At 36.7% G+C, this 23,418-nt stretch overlaps 1 protein-coding gene across 6 annotated transcripts in view; it reads right to left on the reverse strand.

Annotated features, from left to right (window-relative positions):
• Window positions 1-23,418, reverse strand: part of CERK (ceramide kinase) — a 44,810-nt gene that overhangs the window by 15,504 nt on the left and 5,888 nt on the right. For all 6 annotated transcript variants that reach the window (XM_030014090.1, XM_030014088.1, XM_030014087.1 and 3 more), the window contains 6 exons: window positions 18,816-18,929; window positions 16,999-17,121; window positions 14,823-14,948; window positions 14,227-14,290; window positions 10,250-10,395; window positions 1,124-1,198 (listed from right to left, as the gene is read on the reverse strand). In XM_030014090.1, the coding sequence (XP_029869950.1) occupies window positions 1,124-1,198; window positions 10,250-10,395; window positions 14,227-14,290; window positions 14,823-14,948; window positions 16,999-17,121; window positions 18,816-18,840 (559 nt within the window). In that variant the 5' untranslated portion in view covers window positions 18,841-18,929. The remainder of the gene's footprint in view (window positions 1-1,123; window positions 1,199-10,249; window positions 10,396-14,226; window positions 14,291-14,822; window positions 14,949-16,998; window positions 17,122-18,815; window positions 18,930-23,418) is intronic.

Here is a 23,418-nt window from a genome sequence, read left to right on the forward strand (position 1 = left end):
TGGTTTTTTGTTTGGTTTGGGTTTTTTTCTTTTTTCTTCTGTTTTACTTTATGCCCATTGTCTCTCATCCTTCCACCACAGACTACTGCGAAGAACCCTTTACATAAGAAGTGAGAACACTCTTAAAAATCTAAAAACATGTGTATATATGCACATTTAACCATCCAGCTAAAATACTACAATATACTAAATCCGTATCTCTCTCATCCTAGTCCAATGGCCTAAACTCTACATATGCTGAAGATATTTAACCATAGGTTAGTAACAGAAGCACATGCGTAAACCTTTGCAACAACAGCGCCTAAAACTGCAACTGTCAAGCACTCAATAACAAGTGATAATGAAATAACCACTTGGAAATTCTAACCTTTATGCTTATGCAACACGTTATAACTGAAGACTACCTTGCACAATTTTTCAAATTCAGTATTAAGAACTGGCTGACTATGATTCTTTGGTATGTGGCAAGATAGGATGGACATCACAAATCACAGTGCAATGAATATGCCAAGCTGTCTCCTTCAGCCCCCATGCAGTTCAGGGACTCCATTACTAGAGAACTTTGAGAAGTGACAATGTCAGCATCCCTACTGATGACAACATATCAAAAAACATTTATTGAAAGCAGTTGTTTTCCCTAGTTCCTCCTCAAATATATGACTTACAGATGGTAAAAATGGGGAATTAACAGCTAATTCCAGTCAAGCAGAAGCCATACTTCTAACGTGGCATGGAAGCATTGAACTGCACAGGACAATTGGGCAACTAGTACAAAATACTACTTGTCACAGATTTCTCAGAGAGAGACCAACAACTTACGCTGCTTATTGTATTTAACTGCTATTTTCAAGAGCATGCCAGAATGCATGAAAACTTAAGCACCAGATATAAAATTTCAAAACATTATAGTCCTTTGAAAACAATGAATTACAGTAGAGAAAGCGATTAATTTTTATCCTCTTGTATTTCACAGACTTAAATCCCAGACAAAAACTTCGTATTTCAACTCAGCCATTATGTTCAAATTATATTTCACAAACATATAGAAAAAAACTAAATGGAATTACTATTTTTGGCTATTTTAATAATTTTCATAACAAAACAGCGAACTGTGACCACCCACCTACAATAATATGAAGAGCTGATGTTACTGGATCAATAATGCCAACAGTTGAATAGCATATGCAATCTGTTGATCCTGAAAAATAAAAACCTAGAGATTAATTCATATTTTTTCAAAACAAGTATTATTGGCATGGTCCTCCAAATAAAAGCATTATGTTCCTTTGGCCTGCCCCTTTCTATTTTATGGAACAAAGTATATATAAGGATACAAATATTATGATTTAAATTGTAAATCCCCCCCCCCCCCCGAGTAGAATTTAATTCTCTTCATACAAAGTACAAAGATTTTCACTATATAAGCAATAAATATATAGCAGTTTGTGAAGGGAAATAAGTTAATTCATATGAAAAATTTCAGGATTACATTACAGCTTTTATATCAATTAAGGACGGAGGGGAAGGAAGGCATATCTGATTCTCCTTTGCTTAAGATTTCTTACTCATTGAGATCTCATGAAAAGAAGTTGACTGGTCTCCTGGTTTTTTGGGGAGTGATCTAAACTCCACACCGTCAACATCCCATCCTCCTCCAGCTGCATCTTACACCAGAAACTACTACTTAGTTCTATTATTTGAAAATTAGTAAACACTTGCTTTCAGGAATTAATTTACACATAGGGGAGCAAAGTGAAGAGAGATGTGCCTTTACAGTCTTGAGCAAAATACCTACAAGAAGAAAGGGGGGAAGCTTTAGGTTTCACCGATATTCTGTCTTTGTTACTAACTACCTTCAGGCCACTCCTCACTCAGTACATCCACTCTATTTTAGATGCTTTTTAGAGACAGGCAATTCTCCATGACCCCTGTAAAAAACAACCGAAGAGCCTAATGTAGGATTCTGAATCCTGCTCTGCAGCAGGGACTTGAAAGTCAGGGCCAGACATACCAAAGCATTTTTGTTGCAGCATTTAACTCCAAATTTATCTTGTAGTTTCTCCCATCCGTTCCCTGAAATCGAATTCCTTTAAAGTCAAGGCTGGATATCTGAAAACAAAAACTTACTTTGTCCACATATATGTTCTCAGATTTGCTACTGATACACTAGATGTAGAGCAGCTCAGATACTGCGTACTTAAATTCTCAGGCCTAATCAAATTTAAATAGAAAACTAAAAATTGAGGAATGAACAATCACTATTTAAAATCTGCTTTTGGTTCTTTCTCACTTTGAAAACTGTCAGGGGACATACAGTTATCAATAAGAGCAAAGATAATCCTTTCCCTCCCAACTTACTTCTCAGGAAATGGTCACCACTTTCCCTACCAGCAAAGGGCATCAGTGAAGCTTCTTTCAAGTAAACACTATGCAGAAGCCTGCCACAAGGAACAAGAAGCAGCTCCAGGAGCCAATTTAAGAGAATATAACAGAACTGCAGAACAAAAGAAACAGTGTGACTAAAGAGATCTTTCTCTACAAGGTTGAGGTTCAAGATGGTGCAAGCGTACCATTACAAGTATATGCTGTTGCACAGGAAATGGGACTCCAATTTCTCTTAGTATCGTAACAGACAAGGTACACAGATGAAGTTATCGTGCTGCATTTGGAGTTTTATAGCAGAAAACATTAAGGAGAGTTCAGATACTGAAGCTATGCTTTACTGCCAATTTTTTCAGTTTCTTTTTGCCTCCTACACTCATGAATTTTAGTTAGGCAGAGAAGAAAATTCTCACTACTTTTGAAAAGAAAAATAAACAGACACAAAAATAGCCACTAAAAGATCTGACCTGAACTTTTACTGCTGAGTGTACAAGCCTAACATTTCATCCAACCTTTCTCATTTCTTCAAGATCCATCTGCATTCTGCTATTAGAATTACCTTAGTCACATTTGTCTTGATGTAAACAGAGCTTTCAAGTAGTCTTATACTATAGGTGGGAAGAGAAGAGGGGAATTCATGCAAGCTACATTTTAACACCAGAGGCTTATTTCACTATACTCTTCCGTAGTCAATTAAAAGCTGATTTATCTGTTGGGCAATTTTATAGAACTTATTTTCAATTCTATTAATTATCTAGCAAGAGAGGGCTAAAATTAGATCTCAAGTCTGACATTAATTCTGAGATTCTAAAATGGGAGACTGGCAAACACTGTTGGTGTCTTCCCCAACTGTCAAATCATCCCTCTTTCTCAGACATGCCAGGAGTACCAACTACAAACAGTAAAATACTGTTGGTTTTTTCCTCTCTCAGAGCCATTAGTATGGAGGCACAAACCAGTATCATTCCTTACATACGTTCCAAGAGAATATAACTGGTCATAACACCACACCAAACATGAACCTAACAGTACTAGTTTAAAGGTCACAAAAATATTCATGATGACTAAGGATTTTAATCTCTTTGAATACTTCATAATCAAACAGGAATTCTAGACCACTAGGTGTGTCTTGAATAGATTTGGACTCTACTACTGCTGAAGCAGCACTCTGAGTAGATGCACATGCAAACCCCACCAAAACCTGGCTTATGTTATCAGTATAAATCTGATATGGAAAGCAGGAGTAGAATGTAAACATAGTTTGACTAATACTCCTTGATTAATAGCTTAGGATTGCCAGAGCACTCCATTTGGGCAAGAAGCTTTGATAGAGCATGATTCTTGACTAGTGTTAGGTGGTGGATGTTGTTTGTTCTGGTTATACCAACAGAAAAATCATACACATAGTCTGCCAGATTTTCTTTGGGGATTTTTAAGGGCAACAGCCTGAGTGAAGGAAAATAAAAGAGGTTTTTATGGGTTGCATAGAACTACATGCACATGTGAAGAAAGTAGTTGGGCTGCTTGTTAACTGAGCCCTAATTCATTAAAAAAGAAAGATCTTCAGTGTGGAAACTAATTTTTGTATTGGTGTGCTCGAAGAAAAGAAAATTGGCATGCAAGAGAATGATTAAGTTTCAGGTGAAGACACTTAGAAGTAGCTACATGTGTACATGTAACACTGCAGACTATGTCAAAGCTTCCACTCTGGTCAAGGAGATCTCGTCAGGAATGCTGATGGCAGCTTGAGCTTGATTCAAGGTATTCACGCACAGGCCCCATTTGAAGGGCCTTCGGAAACAAGACACCTGCACAAGACAGGCAGATGCAACACAAGATCTACAGGCTCTACTGACCATATTGACCAGATGCCCCCTGGCTATAAGATGAGTTTAGATGCCCATCTCACCTGCAGACACCTAAATCTAAGTATGAAAACTTAAGTACCAATTTCAAATTGAAACTCACCCTAAGGAGAAGAACTCCATTACCTAAAATGACACCAACCACCAGCATTCAAGTACTGGAGATTACTCTGCTTGGCTTCCAACTGCTACTCTAGAACAATAGTTGTCTTGCATAGGGCTAGTACATTTCAACGATGGTGACACCATACCACCATATGAAGATAGCTGAATCCCGAACTAAATGTCTGAAGTCTCCCAACTAAAGAAAGGTATTATCCCAGATATTCTGACATTAAGAGCCTACTGAAAATATGAAGAGGGCACATTAACTAGTCTTTGTTTAAGTATAATTGCTTTGAGTCTTTAGCATACTTTATGTAAACTAGAGCCCTGTTTCATTATCCATTTTCCCCAAAGTCTGTTATTAGGAGGTATCATACAGCCACATAGTTCTTATATAGGCAAGTTCTTCTACATTCTTTCCCTCCCCAAGTTTAAACACTGTAATTTTTTAAATAAATAAATTTAATGATCTAAAAATTATCAAGGAAATCCTTCCTTTTAATCAATCACAGGGAGAAATGACCAAGATACGTATTTAAAATATTAAAGAGTATGTACTCCCCATAAAACATTTTTGCTAAAGCAAGATTAAAGAAACCAAAGCGATGGACTGCACTACATCGAATACAGTACAGCTAAATCACCAGATTTCCCCTTGGCATGCAGATATTGCTGGGTATTTGTGAGCAGTCAAGTCATGCAGACAGGTGCTCAGACACTACCTCACAAGCTTTAAGTTGGTCACAGAACCATCAAAGCAATAAGCAAAACCAGATGATTTACTGGTTGTACAGAACGGTTCATGCTATTGATTCTGTGGCCCCCCAAAAAAACACCAAAAAACCTAAGTGCTAGAATTAATAATCTGAAAAATTATCAGATTACTTACAACTAAGTTTTCTTAAACCAAAACACAAGCATGCTGTGGGCTATAAGTATTCATTTTTGTGCTTTTATTGATGGAAAACTAAACAAATTCCAAAGAACTGGAAGTACTAAAGTAAGCAGATGACAGAAGCAACAGTCAGCAAGATGTGGATCCTATAGACAAGAGTGAATTTAATAAAAAAACAAATACTTTTAGTGCTCATGAGCATTGCTCCATGTGAGATACCCTTGACAGGGGCAGATGCTTCCACAGCACACACAGAACCCTCAGAGACAAATTAGTATGGCAACAGGATTCTGTACTGCAAACAGGTAGAACAACAACTTCAGTGGGGGTCCCATATGTTTGTAGTATTTTTGTGAAGTCACAATCCATGCAGTCACCTCACAGATGAAATATCAGGTGAGTCATGCTAAAGACAGAGTAACTGCATACGCTTGGTCAAGCAGCATTTAGTATTTTGAAAAATTTAGATAGTGACTTTTCTGGGAAGTGATTTTCAAATGATAAAGATCTGACACATTCAAAAGCAAGCGGAGAAGCTACTGTTACAGGGAGCGATGAATGGCCTAGGCATACAGTCATGTTCCTACTCAGAAGTTTTATACACCTTCCTTCCTGCATCCAGAAACCAAGAAATCAAGTTTAACATCTGCAGAATGACAGACTGGCTTAAAAAAGAACAGTTCAGAAGGACTTTGGTCTGGGTCTTTTTGGTATATAATCACTTCAGCAGAAGTTCAGCACCACAGTACAACAAAAGTGGATTTAATACAATAATGGCAAATTTAAGAGATTAAATTAACAGCACAGTGAAAAGTAATCTTGACTTAGTTGTCCTCATAGCAGCCCCACCGTATTAAAAGCAATATTTAGCTCTAAGACTGTCATTTCCAGAAGTATAATGGATTCAAAATGCTGAAGAAGGAACACAAAACATTGCACTTCAGATTTCAAACTGGACATACTGAACCTTGAAATGAGATGCTAATTAAACCGCAAAGATCATTAAATATTAGAAACATTGTAAAAGAGAAGGCTGTGGACACATCACTTGGATTAACTTAAAAAAAGAATTAGATAGCTTTTTATGCTATGCTTTAACGCATTTTTGAATATAAATTTTACGGGCTAGATGACAGTAGTATAAAAGTCCAGTCACACTTCATGATTTTTCTTGCATCTGGTTTTCCAGTTCATGAATGAATCCTCCACCATTTTCCTATACTGCCTTCACATAAGAAGCCTGTACTGTCTTTAGCATTCTTAACTTCTACAGCTACACATCAACATGCTGATTATAATCATACTGCATGCTTCAATCCTAGACATGACAGCGTTCAAAAGCGAGAGGGATCTGGATACACTAGAATCCAGAAATCACTATAGCAATTAACACTTTGTATCTACACTTCACTCAATCTTCCCCAGTGCTTGGAAGATTTTTCCCCTATCCCCAGCATAAGCTGGCAGACTTGGGTTTTGGAAGAATTAATGCATTAATATTATGCCACCGCACAGAGTGAGTAAAAGTCCTCCAACAGCAGTTGACAGGTTTGTCCTCCTATTCTATGCCAGGTTTAGCAAGAAGAACAAATTACTTTAGCTTACTCCAGAGGGTATAATTTTAATAGTAAAACACATGGATGAAACCTCAGTGCCACATGTTGTAAGAGCAATGATTCTTGGTTTTTAAATTCTACAGAGGCATACTACCACTCTGAATGCAGTGAGAAACCATGGCTTGAATGTGCTTTTAAGGCTAGATGGCACTAGGAGGAAGCGATAACTAAACTGAAGTTTTTGTAGGCGCACTGACTTGTAGTTACCACATCGCAGTGCAAAAATTTGTCAGGTTGCTACAACCTCTAAATACCTTAACAGCAAATCTGTTTACAACAGCAGTCAATTTACACTGGCAGATTTGAAGAATGGCTGCAACTAAGAGAAATTCAGAAGTTAAAACTGCCATTCAAGTAGAAGACTTTAATCATGTCAATAAAAACATAAGTTATTTCATAAAAGTGTACCATAAAGCATAAGAATAAATGGTATTTTTTAACCAGAAGACACACTAAGGAAAGAGACTGTCTGGAAACAGACACATCTGTTTAAAAAAAAAAAAAAAAAGGAGGGGGGGGGCAAGCAGGGGCTTTCTCCAGAAAGTTAGAATCGTGATTTACAAATAACATCCAACATTAAAAAAAAAGAGTCTGCACAATGGGATTCTGCCTATGAAATAAAGCTAATTACTCAAAAATGGTCATATAGATGAGAGTCTTTTAGCATTTAGCATCTCTTTCATTTGTAATTTCAAACCTTGTATAATTAAATCAACAGTTTCTGAGCAAAGATTAAGTCTGCTGAATTGAGCGTTAAATACAGACACTCTTCAATCACAACCACAAACCACAACCTGCCATGTTTCTGTTAACACAGCTTGACATTAGGAACTAAATGATATAAAAGGCAAAAACACTGATTCAGTGTCACCCTACCCCAAGCTCCTGTCCTCACTGAGCAAACTGTCTCCATGTATCAGAAGACACACAGAGCTTTAGAACTTAATCTCTAAACTATGGGTAGTGTTTGTTTTCAATATCCATTAATGAGTTCTTAGGATTAAGAAAAAGGTTGGTTATAAAGAACTTAAAGGAGCACCATGGGTGAAGTTTTTCTAGATGCATGATTTATATTTCATTATTCCTCTTGACTTGCTTTATTTTAGGACTGTCAGTTTAGTTTAAAAAAAGTCTTTTTAAGGATCTCACTTACTTTGGAACAGACTTCTTGCACTAGTCTGTGGACTAGGGAAACTGTTGGGTCAATACATGGTCAGAGCTCCATTACATCAAAGATGAACAGAGAACTGCTTCACCAGGGGCTGGAAAAAAATAAACAAACCACTCTTGCTGCCTTCCTGATCACCCTGCAATGCATGGGTTTGGCTATTTCATACACAATTTAAGGTCCCTGTGATGGCTAAATGTGTTAAGAAAGGGTTAAGATTTGTTCAGTGATTTTACTCCCTTTTTCAGTAAACAAGCACTTTCCCATATTTTCAGCAATGGATCACTTTAAATATTGTACAGTATACAAATGGATCAAGATATGTATTATCCTCTGTACTTCCAGAAACTTAATTAATAGAAACTGCAAGGCCAGCTTCCTTATACACCATTATAAATAATTTCTGAGGGATCTAAATAATGACTTGGAGAAAATATTTGAATCATAGCACTGATTACAATGCTGTACCCCATGTTAGTTCAAGGACTAGAGCATGCAGTACACATTCAAATAGCAAACAGCTACAATGGACAAAACACAACAAACAAAACATTAAAGTAAGAGAAGAAAGTGACTTGATACACGTTCGCAATATTGAAATATCAGTGAAGATCATACTTTTTGGATGCAATTGGAACAAATGCATTAAGAAATTGTTGAAAAAGCAAGGTTCATCTTCCAATTTTAACATGCTTATAGTTAATTACTTTTAATTAAGGACAAAGAAATAGCTCTTAATATTGAGATTCTGTTTTTTCAATTGTATCTTCTTATGGTCACTAACATCACCAGTAGGCAAAATCTTCTGGCTGAAACCAACTATGTAAGCAAAAACCTTTAGTCCACAAAATTTGCCCAAATAAGGGAAATGAAGGGTAGAGCACTTCAAATCCTATTCTTGTTAAGTTTATTATACAAACTGACTTTAATACAAAGCTTTAACAAATAAAATCAGAATATACTTATAAATAGTAATTCTGTTATACAGAACCCTTAATGTGCTAGGTAACAAGGAGAATAAAAAACCATAAGGGGATATTTACATTGCAACTTTCAGATATCTAACCCTTATTGTACTGCAAGCAGAAAGGGTTAAGCTTCGTCCAACCAACAATTCAGACCATTTGGGGTTGGACACATTCTTCACAAAGATATAACGAGTATAAAATTAGTCACCTAAAGTCTGAGGGTACAAATATATCACTTGATGTATTTTTACAACCTGTGCTAAATTTTCTCATAAAGTCTGTGTCTTAGTTCTAGTCAGAAGCTCATAATGTTTATTTCATATCCCACTTCTTTAATTCAAATCTCAAGCATCTGGCAAGAAAAAAAGAACAGCATAGAAAAGACACTGAACTGTCCATTTGTCTTTCCACAGAGTCCTCGAAATTGCAGATGCTATTAAAGTGTTGCAACACTGAATCCAGTCCTGGAAGAGAGAGTCATCTTGTAAGTCCACTTTTGAAGAAATCTTGGGGACCAATTGGGCAGGGTGAGGTAACACCTGGGACACTAGACCCAAAGAGTGCCTATGGTCAATAAAAAAAGGTAAGTTTATCACCAAAAACCTGAATTCCAAGCGTGAATTCTTTCAAATGCCTCTCAGTGACAGTAGTCAGGATTGCCTGAAAAGGTGGCTGACACCGAGAACTGGGAAGGTGTAGCACCTCTAAAAAGGGGCAAAAACTGCAACTTGGTCTGGAACCTGAGGACTGTTCCTCACCAGTATTTGCCTTATGCTTCCTGTGATGACAACTGGGGGGGGGCGGGGAGAAGAAAGCTCAGCTTTTATTTGGCATTTGCCAGACCAGTGGGAGCCTCTCATTACAGTTCTAACTAAATTTGTGGAGCATTTGGAAGTGGAAAATATTTATCAGGTAAGTCTCTGTTCAGTAAATTTCACTCATTAATGTGTTCAGATAGGCAAAGGTATTACTGTCAACATCTTATCTTGTATTAACACACAATAAGCCACAAAAAAAAAAGTAATTAAATTCTAAAGCTGCACATTAAGATTTTATTTCCTTTACAAAGTACCCTTCCAAATAAAAGTGCATGTGATCAATAATTATACTGGGATACAAACAGCTTTAGCTAGGTGTCTTTACAGAATGTCATTGCTCATATATTGCACTTAGGCCTAAATTCAAGAAGTTATGAATAAGAAGAAATTTCAAGAATGAATAAAGTAAACTGAAAGTTAACCCTTTCTTACCAGCAGGAATTATGCCAATCCTTATATTGCACTGGACTAACGGTGCTTTGGGATTATTTTGGTCTATGCCAGAGTCCTTCTGCATTCTTCCAATGAGACCATGCATCACTTCACTGAACATGCCGTCCCCACCAACACAAACAACACTGCCAGGAAACACAAATTAGAATGCACACTAACAGTCAATAAACAACACGGCAAGTGTTCTACTTAGGGCATGCACTGGGCACATCAAAAATAGTTGTTCTATACTCCTTCTCCATTTTTACAGAATATGGTAGGCCACAGTCAACTTGGCAATTAACAAAAAGCAGGAAAAAAAATTCAAGCTACACAACTGCGAATACACCTAGACATATCTGTAACGTTAGAAAAAAAAAAATGTTGGAATGCAACCTAAAAAAAAAAATCTTTATCCTCTATTGCTGTGTGCAGACAGACAAATATCAGTGGAAATTCACTATACAAGGAAAACAATGAACAGGACTGTACATACAGCTTTCCAAGTAAGCAAAATGGAACTAGGATACCTTTACTAAAAAGGGAAAAGTAAGTTAATATTTGTGGCTTCAGGCAGAAGTATATTTTACACTATTGATTTAACAGGGATATACATTATATGAAAGTCAAAAAACAGAAAAGTGCATGCTTGCATGCTCTTTTGAACATGCTGAGAGCCCATCAAACAGACAGAAGTCATGTATATCTACATAACCATTCATAATGAAACAGTTCTAAATGTTACCAGATGCAAAACTTTGTTTTGCAAACTTAATTCAGGTCAGAGCTGGTGCAGCAGCTACACAGATCCTCAATATGTTAAAGCTCAGCAGAGAGTCCACAGCCAAGCAAATACTAGGAAGTAAAAGACTATTTTACAGTAGTATACATTTCATGCACAACAATCAAATGCACACCCTAAACTCTAAAAAAACATTCTTTAACTGAAAAATTAATTCAAATACACTTTAAAGGAACACATGACGAATCCAAAGTTATGCACATAGTCCCCAGCATACATATTTAGGAATGTTTACTGTTATCTACAGCAATCATTTCCAATGTATAAACTAATACTTACTCTTCCACATAGTCAGCAACAAGTATTGCAGAATGAGCACTTATTTCAAAGGACAAGTTAGTTTATTTAAATTTTAAGTACTGATGATTTAAATTTACTTATTATTGTATTGTCAACAGAAGGAAAGCTTGAAAAAACCCAGTCAATTTTTCATGAATGGAGAGGACAGTCTTAAAAATATACGCTGTCCAAGTCTAAGTCAAGACCCTAGAGACTGGGAGAGAAGGGAGAAAAGGATGTTTGTTTTTCATTTTTCTAATTAATTTCTCTTACAGCTTAACTACATTATTCCTCTACTGTAGCCCATCTCATCTTTCTCTGCAGAATCTAAGAAAGAGGTTAAGTGGACAAAAATTTCCATGTCAGTTCAAGGCCAATGTTGTCTCAGTAGTCTTTTTATAACAATACTATATCCAGGCTCAGAGATGAGTAATATGAATATCTATACCTATCAAGGGTAAATATTGACAGATAAAGAAGTTCACATACACAGTATTAGCATGACCAAATTCACTGCAAACGACACATGACCAATGTGCGAGTCACAGATGTGTGCGAATCACCTGTGCGAAGGGCCCTAGTGAAGAACTACTGTAAGGGAGATCTTAGAGCAATTCTTACTTCTGGGGTTTATTTTTCTAATGGACTAGCATTTCACTTTTTAGACAGATGATAACGGCAAACTATATATGCTAAAGGACTTCAGGAAAACCAGGTCCACAAGACAAATGTTTAGAAGGGACCGTAGTTCTTTTAAATTTCAACCATTCTGTGAACTAATTTAAGAACTAGGAAAAAAAACAACCTGAAGCAGTTTTACAAAGGCTTGTGCAACAGGCATATGGGTAAGGAAGCAAAGCGATTCATACATGTCAGACTTATTCGAAACATGGTCATTACCTGCACAGTATTACAGCATGCTCTAGTTGTTCTGCAGAGTGATGTACAAAAACCTGCTACATTGTAACTGAATGAATATTTTAAGTAACTGTCTTTAAAGAGAAGCTGTTCTGACACTGAGCTACTAGATAAGTAGACTCACCATTAGAAATTCTTGCAAGGGAAAGTGGGAAGAACGAACGGGTAACACAGACAAGAGGTTTAAATAAGCTGTCTTAAGTAAATACACTTGGAAAGCAGTGAAGTGGTTATCATTAAGAATCCTGTATCTAGTTCCAAAATTACAGGCATGGCTTTGCCAAATAGGGAATCTGGAGATTAAATGAAGCAGCTCATCACTGAATGAAGGGAAAGCCATTTATCAGAACCCATCTAAGAGGACAGGTGAACAATTAGTTGTAGGAATCCAAAGAAGCTTTTCCTGTATGTGAGAAGAGTCAATCAAACTTGAAGAAACACATGCATTTATGTGGTGCAACCATTGTTAAAATCTTCCATATAAGCACATGATCTGTTATTTAAGAAGTAGTATTAATACAAGAACTCCTTCCTAACATCACTGTTCACCACAGAAACAGACTTGTACGTGATGGACAAAAATCGGGCTTGGAAAGACAGGTTGCAGTTCCCAAGCTAACCGCCACTAAGGACCAGCCTGGGAATAGAAGAATCATGAGATTCTAAAAAGATGCAGTTCTCTAGCTTATTTTTTAGCTCAGTCATGTTAAAGAGAGAAAACCAAAAAACCCCACCACAGAAAAAAAAAATTCTTCAATAAGAGACTGTTTGAATCTGTCAAAAACACTTCAGGTACCACTACAATTGGTCACTGTCACTTGTTGTAAAAACCAATTTGCTAGGAGTGGACATGGGCTCACTTGCTTCCCTTTTCTGTTCTGTATTACAATTTCACCAACCATCAGTATTATCTATTTCAAATCACTTAAGTCAAATAAAAGAAAAAATCTTAACTAACTAGGTTTTTCTAAGATGCCGGTTTCCCTTCCTTGCAATTCTGCATAATTAAGAAAAATCCCAGTATAGTCAAAATGGCTTAAAGTCAACTCATTTTAAAGCAGATGAGGTCTAGGAACTCAACCTGTGAATGTAGTTTCTTACTACCACAATTTGTCAACATCACGCCCTCACTCGATTTACACAATGCACATAGAGCTGCTCTCCTAGCAAAGTATTCTGAAAAGATAGAAAGTGTTTTATTTTTGCAACTTACCAGTTCAAATGTACCTGTCAACAAGCACAACAAGATACTATTTTAAAATACTGTAGTTATGAGAGTTTATCTGCATAGGTTCTGCATACATTTTCATGATTTTCCAGTCATGTAACTTGTTTCATGTCATGAACCGGAAACTGGAATGACTAGCTTATTTATTAAAATACTCTGCTTCTACAGCAGATTTAACAATGGAATGCAATTTCACCATTCAGTTAGGTCATCTTTTGAAACAGTAATTCCACAACAGAACAAACACAAATAAAGCCAGATGATGTAGCCATTATTTGAACAATCCTACATAGCAAGAGGAGCTATCTGAAACGTTTCTAAACAGTTCGTGGTTTTTACATGCAGGCTGAATACTACTGATGCAGTGTTTTGGACTCATGTATAAGTCAAGATCACCTATACCACAAAAGAGTTCAAGGTAGCTTTCGAGCTATCACAGAATGCTCAACTTCTGGACAAGCAGAATTAACCTTACATTCATCTTTTGAACACAAATCTCATGCAGACATTGTTATACTACACTTGAATACATTGTGTGTTGAAGAGGTTTACTGAAACAGTTTAGTTTTCCTTTGATACTCCTAAATGTGGATCTCCTATGGAAAGGAATACGCCCCTGAACTTTCAGCTGTTGCAGTAAACATATCGGCAATGAAGGCTACTATTTTAGAGACAAGAACAGACAGATTACAGAATGTATCGGCTTGGGGAGAAAAAAAAAAAAAAAAAAAAGCAAGTGAAGGTACTTACCCATCATATTTATTAATATTAACTTCAAATAAATTGTCCTTAGCATGGTTAGCATGTTCAGTTACTATGAAGAAATAAACACATTAAAAATTACTATTATAAAAATACTATTATAAAATGGTATATAACATACAATTCTAAAAATGTTATTATTAACTCATTAATAACCATGAATCTATTACCTATGTGACCATAAAACAGCCTGCCCATAAAATGTGTTTCAAAAGATTTTATGCCAAGGGAAGAATTGAAGGAGACATGCACCACAGCATATATGGAAAAATATTTCACTAAAAAATTTTGCAAATGAACAATTGGTTTTAAGAGTAAAACTGAAAAAGAGAAGAAAGGCAGTATCTTATAAATGAAGAGCTCAAAGAGCTCAAAAGTACCAGAGGTTTTAGTTTAGTAAGCAGAAAATTGATGTAAGGTCACCATGTATCTGGCTACCTATGCTTTATTGAGAAAGCATTCCCTCTCTACCACTTCATTTCATTTCCTTAGTAAGAAAAGGTAAGAAAGAACTTAAGGTACTCAGAGATGTTTGAAAGAGTTCATATTGTGTTTATTAAGAAATTAAAACATTCATTACTCACTAACAACATCAGTGGAGATAGAAGCCAGACTGAAGAGTGGAGCAACTTTCTGTTCATAAATCCTCTTCCCTTGTCGCCTTCCTCCATATGGATTAATATACACAAGCAACTGCTTTGGTCTAGACTCTGCAGTAAGGAAAAATATTATAGTATACTGCTTTTGTACACAAAACAAAAATTCAACAAAAATAAACCTGTAAACATCAAAGTGAACACAGCATACAAGCCTTTTCTAACTCTTTATTAACTCTTATAACTCTATAACTCTTTATCAAAGAGCTATAAAAAACCTGCTTCATCTATCCTCTTCATTATACTGAGGATACTGACAGTATTGAACAAATCAGTAGTAAGACAGCAGGTGAAATTCAGCATCATTTCATCTGACTCCATGACTCACGTTCTTATGCATATTATTCTTGCAGTATGTTCCCACTAAATTACGTTAGTATCACAGGCATACAAGACAAAAGACAAACCAAGGGCAGCAATAGGAAAGGCACTTGTGAGTGAAGCATACATAGAAATACTTTTACATTAATTTATTTAAATACCGTTCTTGCTTTGGTAACATAGTTAAAATGCATTTCCTTTCTGTGATAAAGACACAATAAGAATACCTCACAAAACTACATGCTGCACAGCAAGTGCTTGCCCTATAGTGTAACCTCTTCCCCCCCAGAAAACACCATTGATATTACTACATCAAGTTTATTCAAATAGTTATGGATTTACATTGGTGGTGGCAATGAAAACAATTACTACATCTCTGTACTAACAGATACACAAAACACTAATGCTTGCTACAGCTAGAAAGCCTTCCTTTTTTCTATAGAACACAAAGACCTGTTGTAACATTTGCACTTCCTCAGATGGCATTCTAAATTATTATTTTAAAAGGAAAGAATAAACAGAGTTATTAGATCAGCACACTTGCATAATAAATCCACCCAAGCTAACTGTCTGAATGGTTTAAAGATGCCACATGCCTAAAGTGCCATCCACGCTCTCTTGAGAACCTGTTACCTTTTCTGAAATAGTTTGTTACCAATAGAATGAACACCTGCACTCAGAGATGACTGCCCAGGCCACATCTGTCACAAGTGTACTGAATGGGTGCACAAACCCCATTTTTTGAAATATTTTATTGGAAGCCAGATATTTCGTGTAACGTATACAAAACAAAAACATTAGTAAGATGCATGCTTCCAATGCCTGCTGTTCAGAAGAACACGTTTTGTTAAATATCCATTTTTATTCTGTGAGCCTTAAGTACTTGCCTAAGTCACATCATTGGTGTACTTGCATCCAGTCCCTCTTCTGGTGCTGTCTCAGATGGACCTCAGACCTTGGCCGTAAATAGTTCATCTCTAGTCCTGCCTCCAAGCTCCATCTCCTGCTGTTCCTGTCTGGCCTCCCTGGATGGACCTGATTACTTTGTCTCATCTGGGCTGTAAACAGGACCTGCTATCCCCATCCCTGCTCTGCCCACCCTGCTCAGATACAGTGGGACTGCACCCTCATCAGTGAGGGCACTGCCTTGTGTTATGGTCATCCTTGACCTCCCTTTTGTCATAGAGTTGCTCTGCTCCTGCCACTCCCTGACATCTATCAAGCTATCTCAAGAATAACTCCTGCAAAACTACTTCTAGCCTTCCAAGAAGTAGATGTCCAAGAGTCCCAGAAATGCTTAATGAGAACTCTTACTACATAAGGCACATTGTTGATGCAAGAGACTGGAAAGGCGAGACAGATGCACAAAAAGCCACCCATAAATCTTACAATTGCTACAATTCTTGTTCTCAGATCTCTAGAGGACCTCAAATCTCTGAGCTTACATCTGCCCTTTACTTTCTCCAAAGCTACAGTTATTTAAAGCCTCTGCTAAGCTTCTAATTAGTGTCCCTATTTTATGAAAATAATTTACATTTGGGCAAAATTATAAGACACCTATAGTCCTGACTGATTAGAGTAAAACACTCACTAAAATTTAGCGAGTATGTGAGACACAAAACTAGTGATAAGAAGAATGAGACACTTCAACTCTCAGCTCCCTCAGCTTTTAAGCATAAGCTGCTCTTACGAGTTCATAAAAGCAGATATATCGAAATAGTATTAACTGATACACAGGCCTGTAAAATGATGCTGCAAATGTTAGTAGTTTAGTCAAACTTACTCTGTGTTTCAAGTAATTCTTTCAGCGCCTGTATCCACTGATTACACAAGTGCTCATCAACACACCAAAACGTCACATCACTGCACCGCCAGCGGTGATTTCGAGCTTTCTTCACGTAATAAACTATTTAAATTAAAAAAAAAAAAAAAAAAAGAAGAAGAAGGAAAAAAAAAAAAAAGAAGAGGCACAATGAGACAGTTCTGTGAAATGACAAATGCAGTTCAGAGAGATCTCCAAAATATCTGCCTTTGGAAAAAAGTGGTAATTAACCCCCACTACACATTTCTGCAAATGACGGAAGCATTCAGAGTGTGAATAGGACATTTGTAAAAAGTCAAAACAAAAACATAAAAGAAAACACTTGCTCTAGGCAATTACCTTATAGCAGATACCGAAACATAAACTTCTTTTTAAACCAAATACAATTCATTTTCCATAAACTGATTGTAGACATAGAAAAGTTCACAGAGCTTATATATTATTTTATACATATGGAAGTCTGCAACATCTAAATAATATAAAATGCCATAAGCTTAAGAGGATAAGCCAAACTCTCATATCAGCTCCCATGTAATCAACAGGGTGAATTTAATTTCGTAAAGCTGAAATTTGAGAAAAGAGATTTAGAGTTTTCTTGTGCATTAAGAACTAGGCTGGTGAGACAGGAAGCACCCTTACCTTTCCATCTAAAGTATCACCAATCATTGTTACTGAATGACTAAACATGAGGAAAGTACTCTGCAATATAAAGTTTTGGCATGGGAGCAATCACATTTGCCCCAGCTTTGCAGCACAGAATTCACCACTCTTTCCCCAAAACAAACAGAAATTTATTTCTAGCACTTTGTTTTAAGAAAACAGTCAATAATACAAAGAACCTTTACATGCATTCTGTTGCAATCTGATGGTTAGGGATAATTTTAAAAACCCCAAACATTTAGGTCTCATTTTTCCAGCCTCTCTCAATTTTCTGTCAAGTAGTAGAAAGCAACTGTCCTGCTGCAGAGTCATTCAGCAGCAGAAACATAAGACATTAGTTAGGACTTCCTTCATTAAATAACTAAACACAGCATGTGTTCTTAAAGGTACAGTTTTATTTTCCAAGGACATGCACCTGTTGGAGCGAGTCCAGAGGAGGGCCACAAAGATGATCAGGGGCTGGAGCACCTCTCCTATGAGGACAGGCTAAGAGAGTTGGGGTTGTTCAGCCTGGAGAAGAGAAGGCTCTGGGGAGACCTTCCAGCAGCCTTCCAGTACCTAAAGGGGGCCTACAAGAAAGCTGGAGAGGGACTTTTTACAAGGGCATGTAGCAATAGGACAACGGGTAATGGCTTTAAACTGAAAGAGGGTAGATTTAGATTAGATATAAGGGAGAAGTTCTTCACTGTGAGGGTGGTGAGGCACTGGCACAGGTTGCCCAGAGAGGCTGTGGATGCCCCATACCTGGCAGTGTTCAAGGCCAGGTTGGATGGGGCTTTGAGCAACCTGGTCCAGTGGAAGGTGTCCCTGCCCATGGCAGGGGGGCTGGAACTAGATGACCTTAAGGTCCCTTCCAACCCAAACCATTCAGTGATTCCAAAATAAGGATCTTTAAATGTCAACTGGCAAATTTTTGGCGGGGGTTGGTCTGTTTGGTTTTGTGGGTTTTTTGGTTGGTGGTTTTTTGGTTGTTTTTTTGCGGGGGCAGGGGTGGGGCTTGGTTTTTTCAACGCATCATTTCTGGTAAAAAAAAATTCTGAAGATTCCTTTTGAGTCTGCCCTAAAGTACCTCCAACAAAGTAATTAGCACAAGCATCCTGACACTGTATTTGCCTTACCTGTGAAAGCATGTGGCTTTGCCATTTTTTGCCATTTGCCAATATTACGCTGTTTCTTGTTAAATTCAGTTTCTTCTACAGCAATGATCTCAGAGGTTGGTACAAAACAGTTTTCTGTATGAACACAAGATCTTACACATTAATATCTTACAACAGCACTGGAATGATTATTTCTACACATAATATGATATAGACATACAATTAGTGTAGCTGCTCAATAAGCACAACCAAAAGCATAAGTAGAAATCTGCTGAATATTTTCCATTTGCTTTTACCTTTAGTCAAAGCACATAATCCATAACCACCTATGAACTACCCCAAATAATATTTTAAATGCCTATGATTTCTCAAAAAATTAGGTGTTCTGAGTATAAAAACATTTTTGCATGAAGCCAAAATCCAGCAACATTCATTTCAGAGTAATGAAATTGCCCCTTCAATGACATCTAGTCCAGATATTTGACAGTGAATAGCACAAGCTATTTCAAAGAATGCGCAACTAAATTTAGTGCAGAGAGACTACAGAGGCTATTTATTATTCTCAGGTAAGTAGTTGGCTTATGAAAGAAGGGCATTCATATGAATTCTTAAGACTTTAAATCCCTCTAAGCTTTTAAACTTCAGGATCTCCTAAGAAGCAAATTCTAGATGTTATGTTTATATACTGCTAAATGTACTTCCCTTGTATCAACTTCAAAACAATTGTTTTTCAGAACTAAAGGCCTCTTGCTCTTACACTATAAAGGAATTTCCTCCACCCTCACTCTTTTTGTCTCTTATAGTCCCTCAACACCTTCTCAGTCTTCTTGTGTCAAATTGAGGATTTTGTCTCATTTTCATTACTGATTTCAGAATTTCTCTGCTTTTACCTTATCTCAAAAAAACAAAAAAGTGGAATTGAAAAGGCATGCTTTCTATTTATGTACAAGCAAGTGCTCTGTGTATATATACACACATACAAAACATTTAATTACATAAGATTATATAATCTCATATAATAACAAGTATAATACACTTGTTTCTCTCATATATAGACAGAGAGAGAGAGAGAGAGAGAGAGAGAGAGAGAGAGAGAGGTATAAAGAGATATTGAACACATAAAATACAAACACTAATACTGTTGTTACTGGGTTTTATCTTACATTTCATCTTCCTCACTATTTTGCAGAAGTACCATGGTGGTGGCGAGGAATGTAAAATAAGCAAAAAATTTTCCTGAGCTCTTCACAGTGGAGACTACAATTCATTTGCCACTAGTTCAATTTTATTTTATTTTTTCCTGTCCTATTTATTTGTTTCAGCCAACAGAGTTGTTACCTGTTGTCATGTCTATTGATGTGTCGTGGACTACACACACAAGTTTGTTTTTTTTTTTTAAGAGGTGTTTTAGTATTTGACTTGATTTATCTTCTTTTAGGGATTTTATCTTCCCAGAGGTTTTTAGTTTGATTCCAAAGAAACGTAGCCTCCAAACTTTATAGTGAGGTCTTTTAGGAATCTGGCTGTATTTGAATGTTTTAACTACTTACAAAACAAATTTCAGCTTATAATAATTGCATTTACTATATTTAAAGCACAATGGGGAAATGTAGCAGTCACAGAATGTCTTTATAAAGATCCAAGAGCAGAAATAAACTCACTAAAAACACTTTACTTGTACGCAGATATAAACACCATACATATACACATTTATGATGACATCAAGTATTTAATATTGGATAGTAACAGTTAGTTGGTCTTTCTAACATTCAGAGAAAAGATCTGCTATGGGATCTCAATATGATTATACACCTATCCATTTATCCAAGGGAAAAAAAAAAAATACAGAACAGAGATGGAACAATAAATTAAGGGAAGGGAGCAGGTTCTTTAAGCTTTCTTCCCAGAACTGCTTTTAGTTTGCATTTTTCTACTGGCTATGCCACCTATCCATATGTCAGAATATGAAAGAAGGCTTGTTGCATTTATAAAGATTGCACTTAAGTGGTAACTCATTTTGTTGTTGCTCACAGATATGCTCCAAAACTGACAAACTACATTTAGATCAAAATTTAAATTACAATACTCTAATGAACATTTTGGGAAATAGTTCTACATACTGGATACTTATTAGCATGTACGCTAGGAGTGGCTACAGAGGTCATTCTTTTACCAGGCATTTTCTATATAATAGAGAAAGCTGTCCAACTGTACGGATAGCAAATAGATTAAAAAAATTCCAAATCTGCATCACTGAAAGCATTTCTTTGGAGTATATATTTTAGCACATATTACACAGCTTATATTAACAACCCTAGACCTTGAAATCACTTCTACTAATCTCTCCTAATTCTTCAAATGTGTTCTCCTCTGACAGTCGCATGACTGAAAGTTCTGCTTTTCTAGCAAATCTCTTCACAGAGGAGGCAAAAAAGCAAAGAGTAAATGTTTTAGTTAGATACGTACATTTTTCCATCTTAAGCCACAAGAGTTATGTATCTGAAAAAAAACAGACTCCTAAAAAAACCCACAAAAAATCCCCACCAAAAAAAAAGCAACAAAGCAAAAGCAAAGAACAGAGTGATCCCACCTTCCCTCTGTAAATCTTTGGGTTTCATAAAAGTCTGAGAAGTTTCTGTTCTATGAATACCAGCTATGCCGACTGTGGCCCTCAGTACTACTTGGCACTGTACAGGCATCAAGCAACTCCACTGCCCTGATAGTATACTCCAATCTTAAGGCAGTCAAACCACACACTACCTAATACAGTAATTGCAGAGGGCCAGAAAGATGCAAAGCTGTCTCAGATACAAACATGTTATTCAGAACATTCCCTACAGCTTATGAAAACAAATCTCAAAGCAGTGGCATTTGTGTTTGAATAGAGCTCAAGAATTTCCATCAGTCCAAATATGACTCTCACTATTTGACTTAGTGTTATACTGTTTAATCAGAAAGCAAATCAACTACTTAGTCCCACCCTCCCCCCTTTTCCCCAGAAGGGAGAAGTTTCCACTGTAAAGAAATCAAATAGAGACCTTCAATACAAGCAGCACAATCCTGCTCCTATAAAAACAATGCCCTCATCTGCCATTTAATAACTAAAACCCACCCTTTACATAAAAATATGTAGGTCTATCCCACCCTCTTTTGAGAGGTCAACAAGGTTCACATATGTACTAATTATAGTCCTTTCCCACACCTACTTTTGTAGCATTTACAAGCATTTTTTGTAGCACTTTGTAGCATGAGCCATTTCTTTCACTGATTTAGCATAAAGGTGTTCACTCATAAAGGCCTTCACCTTTTTGAATATCTCCCAAAACATGGAAAATCTTATTGCCATATTAACAACAACAAAAAATTGATACTTACACCAGCACTACTAGATCAACATTAATGAAAAAGTTGAACTATGGGCTCAGACCATACCAAACAAAGAATTTCACTTGGCTCTGTACAATACACTCAACCAAGTAGCACACAACAGTTCCTAGACAAATTCCAGGCAAAATACTGTGACTTCTTCAACATACACATCTAGATTCAAGAGACTGACTTTCGAGTTCAGAAATACTGAAGTACATATCAATTTTCTTAAGCTTACTCTCAAAGATCTTCACACATTTATGTTTTCATGTCTCACCTTGTTCAATGCCTAGCATACATGACACACTAAAGACAATGAGTTCTCCATCCAGAGCAGCTGGATGGAGGGGCATGGCAAAAAAACCCAAAACAAAACAAAACACACAATGGACAGGTGACAGTCTTCCCGGCACACTGGCTGTGCCATTCATCACTCATTCTGGGTCACAGCGCTCTTAGGCTTAACAGATACTCTTCTTGACAAATCAGCAAAATACTGCATTAGATGCATACTACTTTTCCCCACATTAAGCAAGTGGGTGAAAAAACCCCAAACAAGGTAAGCACACGAACAGTGGGCTTTCTCTGCAAAAAAATGCAGCTGGCAGCTGTGAAGTGTGTTCCTCTGTGTTAAGAAAGGCTTTTTGGTGCATCATTGCTGTCTGCCACTCCCACAGAACACTTTGTGAGTTTATAAGCAAACTCACTCAGAACCTCAGTCAAGATTTGTTCATTCATCACTGCCAGCTACGTATCCTACAGGCCAAATTCCTCCCTCAGAAATGTGTTAGCTCAAAGCAACACAGACATGTGCAAAAGCATAAACACGTCACTGATCACAGCATTAGGTTTATTCTTAAAATTCAGCTCAGGCCCACGGATGCAGTGGCATTCAAAATTAATTTAAATTATTAGTATGCTCTTGTGACTTAAAAATAGTAACAGCTAAAAAGCTGGGGTGCAGATTTAAAGTATTTTTTCAGTCACTTTCAAAACTAATTTACTGTTACAGACCACATAAATGGTAAGTTATCTTGCCCTAAGTTTAAGCTTTGCCTTGACCTAAGAGCAAGAAAACAAGAAAGTTTTCCATCAGAAGGTACACTGCATTATATTGATCATGCACTACAGAAAGCTGTGTCTGATAAAGACCAGAATAAGAGAAGATGATGGATAGGGATATAGAGCAGAATTACAGGCAATTCACATCCTGGGGGAAGGGTAAGAAAAAAAGGTATCATGACTAAATGATTTA

The sequence above is a fragment of the Aquila chrysaetos genome, chromosome 5 (genome assembly GCF_900496995.4).
Source record: "Aquila chrysaetos chrysaetos chromosome 5, bAquChr1.4, whole genome shotgun sequence".
NCBI lineage: Eukaryota > Metazoa > Chordata > Aves > Accipitriformes > Accipitridae > Aquila > Aquila chrysaetos.